The sequence below is a fragment of the Tachysurus vachellii genome, chromosome 7, assembly GCF_030014155.1.
Source record: "Tachysurus vachellii isolate PV-2020 chromosome 7, HZAU_Pvac_v1, whole genome shotgun sequence".
Classification (NCBI taxonomy): domain Eukaryota; kingdom Metazoa; phylum Chordata; class Actinopteri; order Siluriformes; family Bagridae; genus Tachysurus; species Tachysurus vachellii.
Genome location: NC_083466.1, coordinates 567,501 through 575,000, shown reverse-complemented (window position 1 = coordinate 575,000; position 7,500 = coordinate 567,501). Strand labels below are relative to the sequence as shown.

Genomic DNA, 7,500 nt, shown 5'->3' with positions numbered 1-7,500 from the left:
CTCTACACTTGTTATTAAACTCTACACTTGTTATTACACTCTACACTTGTTATTACACTCTACTCTGGTTATTAGTACATGTTGGTGTTATCTGTGAGGTCCCATGAACACGTCCCCAGACCACAGACTCCTCACCTACACACCTGCTGTCCTGAGAGCGTAATAAAACGCTACAATGTTCAGAATGACGTCACGTCTCGACTTTAACCGTCGCGTGATTAGTGATTAATGATCCAGCTTTAATCTGTCTGCAGTTTAAATGGAAACCGTCTCCAGGCAGAAAGTCTCGCGGAGCCTCAAGTGCGCGCGCTGCCGCAATCACGGCTTCATGGTGGCGCTGAAGGGTCACGTGGGCCAGTGCCGGTTCTCACGGTGCGGCTGCTGGAAGTGCGCGCTCATCGCCGAGCGCACGAGGATCATGGCGAGGCAGAGGGTGATGAAGAAGCGTCAGCGCGAGGAGCAGGAGAGAACCGGGCACGGTGACCCGGCATCGGGTGTCAGAGGGCGCGTCACCAAGAGCCCGGTGCGCGCCACGCACACGGAGGATAACACGTGCACCGAGCTCGAGCCACCGGCACTAACGGAGAGCGGCGCGTGCGCTCCGACTCCCAATCCGGAGATCGCGCAAAAGTCCTCCGATCACTGCAAAGGGAGTCATGATAGGGCCGTGTTTACAGGTGACGTATAGATTAGACCTTATGATAGGGCCGTGTTTACAGGTGACGTATAGATTAGACCTCATGATAGGGCCGTGTTTACAGGTGACGTATAGATTAGACCTTATGATAGGGCCGTGTTTACAGGTGACGTATAGATTAGACCTTATGATAAGGCCGTGTTTACAGGTGACGTATAGATTAGACCTCATGATAGGGCCGTGTTTACAGGTGACGTATAGATTAGACCTTATGATAGGGCCGTGTTTACAGGTGACGTATAGATTAGACCTCATGATAGGGCCGTGTTTACAGGTGACGTATAGATTAGACCTCATGATAGGGCCGTGTTTACAGGTGACGTATAGATTAGACCTCATGATAGGGCCGTGTTTACAGGTGACATATAGATTAGACCTTATGATAGGGCCGTGTTTACAGGTGACGTATAGATTAGACCTCATGATAGGGCCGTGTTTACAGGTGACGTATAGATTAGACCTCATGATAGGGCCGTGTTTACAGGTGACGTATAGATTAGACCTTATGATAGTGTTATGTTTACAGGTGACGTATAGATTAGACCTCATGATAGGGCCGTGTTTACAGGTGACGTATAGATTAGACCTCATGATAGGGCCGTGTTTACAGGTGACGTATAGATTAGACCTCATGATAGGGCCGTGTTTACAGGTGACGTATAGATTAGACCTCATGATAGGGCCGAGTTTACAGGTGACGTATAGATTAGACCTCATGATAGGGCCGTGTTTACAGGTGACGTATAGATTAGACCTCATGATAGGGCCGTGTTTACAGGTGACGTATAGATTAGACCTCATGATAGGGCCGTGTTTACAGGTGACGTATAGATTAGACCTCATGATAGGGCCGTGTTTACAGGTGACGTATAGATTAGACCTCATGATAGGGCCGTGTTTACAGGTGACGTATAGATTAGACCTCATGATAGGGCCGTGTTTACAGGTGACGTATAGATTAGACCTCATGATAGGGCCGTGTTTACAGGTGACGTATAGATTAGACCTCATGATAGGGCCGTGTTTACAGGTGACGTATAGATTAGACCTCATGATAGGGCCGTGTTTACCGGTGACTTATAGATTAGACCTCATGATAGGGCCGTGTTTACCGGTAACTTATAGATTAGACCTCATGATAGGCCGTGTTTACCGGTAACTTATAGATTAGACCTCATGATAGCTTTATGTTTACAGGTAACTTATAGATTAGACCTCATGATAGGCCGTGTTTACCGGTAACTTATAGATTAGACCTCATGATAGCTTTATGTTTACAGGTAACTTATAGATTAGACCTCATGATAGGCCGTGTTTACCGGTAACTTATAGATTAGACCTCATGATAGCTTTATGTTTACAGGTAACTTATAGATTAGACCTCATGATAGCTTTATGAAATTGAATTCATTAGTTTTTTTGTAAACAGTTTATTATTTTTCATCAAATCTTGTGGAATGTAAATTACACTTCAGATGTATTTGTTAGCAGTTTGTTCTTAATAGCATGAGAATCTCTGTATTATTGCCCAGACCTGCCCCATTTTCCGTGGGAGAACTCCGTAGCAGAAATACCCCAGAACACTGTTTACTCAGGTGATCTGCCCATGATGATGCCCCTCCACCTGCACACTCACTACACCAACACTTTCACACCTCCGGCGTTCCTGGTCAGCTTCGGAACGTCTCCACTCGGAGCCATCGGCCTTCCTCACGTCCCCCCGGCTGCACTGATGGAGTCCAGACCGGTGAGGAGACTTTTCATCAGTTTACACTAACATTTAATGTTGTTTCACAGGTTTCTGTATAACTGCTTCTGTAAAAGCTGCTGTTACAGGAAACTAATCCACACCTTCTGACCAATCAGAGTCCAGAACTCAGCAATGCTGTGGAGAAATAAATGATCTGCACAACGACTGAACGAGTCACTCTATCACTCAATATGAATTTATTCACTTTAGGAAGGTCCTGGTTTCTTCTACATGCCGTATCTCCTTCATCCGAGAGCTGATTACTACCACCAACACGTGAGGGAGAGGGCAGACGGAGCCGACGTGCCTCCTCTGTAACACGAGTGGGACTCGGGTACGAGGGATCAGAACGTCAAGTGACACCAGCTGGGATTATTAAAGCATTTAATGATTTTGCGTTCACATGGGTTATTTTCATAATTTGCTGCTTAATATTATTTATTCAGTAGAACACTGGGGTGAAGTCCAGGCAGTTAGTTATAAACCAGAAGGCTGTAGGTTCAAATCCCAGCCCTGTTAGAGTCACCTGAGTAAATAAATTCATCTTTTGTGAATATTTACAGAGATAAAAAAAAGCTTACACACAAGTTGCTTTTTATATATTTAATAGACAAAGTGTCTTTTTTTCCAACAGGGACTGAAGTTCGCCAGCGACGAACATCCGGACCTCCAGAGACGACTTTTACTTAAACGATGATTAAAAAAAATCTTCTTTCTGAACCCTGATTTCACTCTAGAATGTGACGGATGAATATCTTTTACATACATTTCTTTATTTTGGTGTAAATTAGTTAAGCTGAGATAACGAGTCCCTAAATGAGGGCTTTAGTAAATTCCTTATGCTCTGAAATCTAATCTATAATAAACAAGAGCTGTGTTCATTAAAAGCCCGAGAATAAATTGGTTTATTACTGCAAACCTCAGAGGTATTTTTATTTAAATCGAACCCATAATGCGCTGCGGTTTTGATAAAATGCTACCGTTATTTTCTAGAATAAACTTTGCTTAACATCGCAGGTGGTGACGATTATGCTCAGGTTTTACACCGACACTCTTATTAATGTTCTGTTCCCCTTTTCTACATTCATATTCTCAGTTAGCTGGTAAACATCTGTTGATGACCATTAAAGAGGATTTAGTGTAAATGTTTTCTACTACACTGTTTACAACAAACAAAGTTCTTCTAATAAATGTTTTTCATTGTGCTTCGTGTCCTGTGTTGAGTTTTATGTCATTTAATCTCATCATTTCAGCAAAGTTACAGCTATCTTTAGACTTTTACAGCTTTAGACAACCTAAAGAAACAGAATCAAGGGTGCCAATAATTCTGGACTTTTGTTGACAAGCCTGTAGCTCAAACAAACCCCATATATATTCATCACATCAGATGTAATCGCTACACTTCATCTTTTTGCCCACGAGATGTCACTAACGGAATCGATTCACTGAGTCAGGTCATTTGACTCACCAATACGAACCGACTCTTTCGCTATTAATTTTTTAACTGGATAAAGTTTTGAGTTTTCACTTGTGATTTTTCTTATGGATGAAATTGTTAATAGAAAAATAAAAAAAACACATTAATTGGGATAACATTTTTGTAAAAAGTCCATTGGATCTTACATGAATCGTTTCTATTTTAACGTTATAATAAAATTACCCTACAAGAGTAACGTGTACAGTTAGGACACAAAAAAAAGAACAAAACCCCTGGACAGAAAACTAACCAATCAGCAGAATGATAGATTTATACACATCTTTATCATCAGCACAGCGTTCACAATCATAAAAATGTTAAAAATACAAAAGCTTCACCAGAATGAATCACTTCACAAGACGCTCCTTAAAGTCCAACTCAAACACACACTACAGCAACCTTCGAGTGTGTGTGTGTGGGTGTGTGTGTGTGTGTGTGGAGGTCCACACAAGTCCAGTCATTTCTCCATGTTAAAGATGTCCATCACGTCTCATTTCCGCGCCTTCGTCTTACGCCGTGCTTCTTTTCCCGGTCGCTTCTGTAAGAGATATTAAGGGGAAATCAGCACTGACAAATCGAGCGTCTGACGTAAACACGTCGTGATACCGAGCGCTGAAATACAATATACATATTCACATGGTGGGGTTTTTTAATTTACTTTACATTTAAATAAATAAACAGCAACCAGGAGTCAGAAGTACATCGTAACAGCACTGTAGGGTTATAGAGCTCTATAGAGGGGCTATAGAGCTGTCTATAGAGGTGCTATACAGTGTCGAGACAGGTGCTATAAAGGGTCTATAGAGATGCCATACAGATGTTATAACTGCCTAAACCCCATACATTGTCAGGACATCACATGGTGTTGCTCAGCACAAGCTCCTAAGTTTCTTTTCTTCTCTTTAAAGTAACGTGTCATAATGTTAATGAGAAAGTTGAACATGCAATCAACTGTAGTGAGAAAAGTATTACCCCACCCCCCCCACCCACACACACACCAACAGGCTAAATGATAAATCTACTTATTTATTTGCTTGATTTTAAATGAACACAAATTCTTTTCTCTCAGACATTAAACATTACTTTTGTGCATTAAATAGAAAACGATGCCTTACGTTCTTGTTCCCTCCTTTGCTGAATTTCTTGCCCACTTTGCCGTGAGCGACTTTGGACCGGAATCCTGACACGTCGTTGTGACTCTCCTTCGTGTTCCACTTGGTGCCTTTCTTTTTGCCTCCGAACCCAAACCTCGAGTCCTTGAACTTCCTCTTAGCATTAGGGCTAAAAACAAACTTCATGTTCAGTGTGACATTAAACTCTCCTGAAGATTCAATATGTTCTGATGTGAGCGTGTAATCTGAACCTGTCCTCTCACAGCATGGTTATGTTACGGCATCTCCTCCTGTGGTGACTCACCCTTTCTTGTTAACGTGTGGTTTAGACGGAGCTCCAGCTGCTGCTCTCTTCCCCTCATCATCTCCTTCTAGAAAGTCCAGTTTATCGCTCATACCTGTTTAAATAAACACTCCATCACTCTACTGGTTTAAACAGAAACAAGAGAAAGGGGAGGAGGATAAGTGGAAGAGAGACAAGACCTTTCTGATATTTCTTCACTGCCGTCAACATGGTCTTCTTGTCCTTCTGTCTCTTCTGCAGAACCTGGACCTGAACCTGGGAAGTAAAACACAAGAATATGATGACATGGTGGTGACCACAGCACTAATATTACTGAGAAAAGCTCTAACAATTCATGAACGAGAGAAAGAAAAAAAGAAAGAGACAGACAGAGAGAGAGAGAGAGACACAGACAGAGAGAGAGAGAGAGAGAGAGAGAGAGAGAGAGAGAGAGACCCAGAGAGAGAGAGAGAGAGAGAGACCCAGAGAGAGAGAGAGAGAGAGAGAGAGAGAGACACAGAGAGAGAGAGAGTTATATTTGGAGTAAACACCTTCTTGCTGAACTTCCTCTGTTCTCTCAGCTTCTTGGCTTTTTCAGATTTCTCCATCGCCATCTGCTTCTGGATCAACTTCTTCCTGATCTACACACACACATACACACACACACACACACACACACACATTCATACACACACATATACACACACATATACACACACACACGAAATGAATGAAAGAGCGACAGACCGCTGAGATACACACACAGACCGACCGCCCGACCCCCACACACACAGACCGACCGCCCGACCCCCACACACACAGACCGACCGCCCGACCCACACACACAGACCGACCGCCCGACCCCCACACACACAGACCGACCGCCCGACCCCCACACACACAGACCGACCGCCCGACCCCCACACACACAGACCCACCGACCGACCCCCACACACACAGACCCACCGACCGACCCCCACACACACAGACCCACCGACCGACCCCCACACACACAGACCGACCGACCGACCCCCACACACACAGACCGACCGACCGACCCCCACACACACAGACCGACCGACCGACCCACACACACACAGACCGACCGCCCGACCGACCCCCACACACACACCGCCCGACCGCCACACACACCGCCCGACCCCCACACACACCGCCCGACCCCCACACACACCGCCCGACCCCCACACACACCGCCCGACACACACACACACCGCCCGACACACACACACACCGCCCGACACACACACACACCGCCCGACACACACACACAGACCGACCGACCCACACACACACAGACCGACCGACCCACACACACACAGACCGACCCACACACACACAGACCGACCCACACACACACAGACCGACCCCCACACACACAGACCGACCCCCACACACACAGACCGACCCCCACACACACACAGGCCGACCGACCCCCACACACAGACCGACCGACCCCACACACAGACCGACCCCCACACACAGACCGACCGACCCCCACACACACAGACCGACCGCCCGACCCCCACACACACAGACCGACCGACCGCCCCCCGCACCCCACACACACAGACCGACAGACCGCCCGCCCGACCCCCACACACACAGACCGACCGACCGCCCGCCCGACCCCCACACACACAGACCGACCGCCCGCCCGACCCCCACACACACAGACCGCCCGACCGACCGCCACACACACAGACCGACCGACCGACCGCCACACACACAGACCGACCGACCGACCGCCACACACACAGACCGACCGCCACACACACAGACCGACCGACCGACCCCCACACACACAGACCGACCGCCACACACACAGACCGACCGCCACACACACAGACCGACCCCCACACACACAGACCGACCGACCGACCCCCACACACACAGACCGACCGACCGACCCCCACACACACAGACCGACCGACCGACCCACACACACACACAGACCGACCGACCGACCCACACACACAGACCGACCCCCGCACACACACAGACCGACCCCCGCACACACACAGACCGACCGACCCCCGCACACACACAGACCGACCGACCCCCACACACACAGACAGACAGACAGACCTTCTGCATGTGCTGATCAGACTTGGCCATCTCTGCAAAGTAATCCTCTGGCCGTTTGGTGGGAATCTGTAACTT

General features: G+C 47.1%; 2 protein-coding genes across 2 annotated transcripts in view; one reads left to right on the top strand and one right to left on the bottom strand.

Moving 5' to 3' along the window:
* The first annotated feature begins 259 nt into the window (after positions 1 to 259).
* LOC132848082 (doublesex- and mab-3-related transcription factor DM-W-like) lies at positions 260 to 2,474 on the top strand. Its single transcript, XM_060873585.1, has 2 exons — positions 260 to 677; positions 2,230 to 2,474. The coding sequence occupies exons 1-2, from the start codon at positions 260 to 262 to the stop codon at positions 2,472 to 2,474; spliced, it is 663 nt and encodes a 220-aa protein (XP_060729568.1).
* Positions 2,475 to 3,035: 561 nt separating this feature from the next.
* The window catches only part of ebna1bp2 (EBNA1 binding protein 2), a 5,695-nt gene continuing 1,230 nt past the window's right edge, over positions 3,036 to 7,500 (bottom strand). The window contains exons 4-9 of the mRNA XM_060873689.1: positions 7,426 to 7,500; positions 5,871 to 5,960; positions 5,520 to 5,595; positions 5,341 to 5,434; positions 5,040 to 5,205; positions 3,036 to 4,462 (exon numbers count right to left, since the gene is read on the bottom strand). The exon at positions 7,426 to 7,500 is cut by the window's right edge and continues 49 nt beyond it. Coding sequence (XP_060729672.1) covers positions 4,415 to 4,462; positions 5,040 to 5,205; positions 5,341 to 5,434; positions 5,520 to 5,595; positions 5,871 to 5,960; positions 7,426 to 7,500 — 549 coding nt within the window. The 3' untranslated portion in view covers positions 3,036 to 4,414. The remainder of the gene's footprint in view (positions 4,463 to 5,039; positions 5,206 to 5,340; positions 5,435 to 5,519; positions 5,596 to 5,870; positions 5,961 to 7,425) is intronic.

Bases quoted from the DNA above. Each gene is read 5' to 3' on its own strand.
- LOC132848082 (XM_060873585.1), top strand. From the start codon at position 260: ATGGAAACCGTCTCCAGGCAGAAAGTCTCGCGGAGCCTCAAGTGCGCG. The intron at 678-2,229 runs GTGACGTATAGA...ATTATTGCCCAG, and splicing joins TGATAGGGCCGTGTTTACAG to ACCTGCCCCATTTTCCGTGG.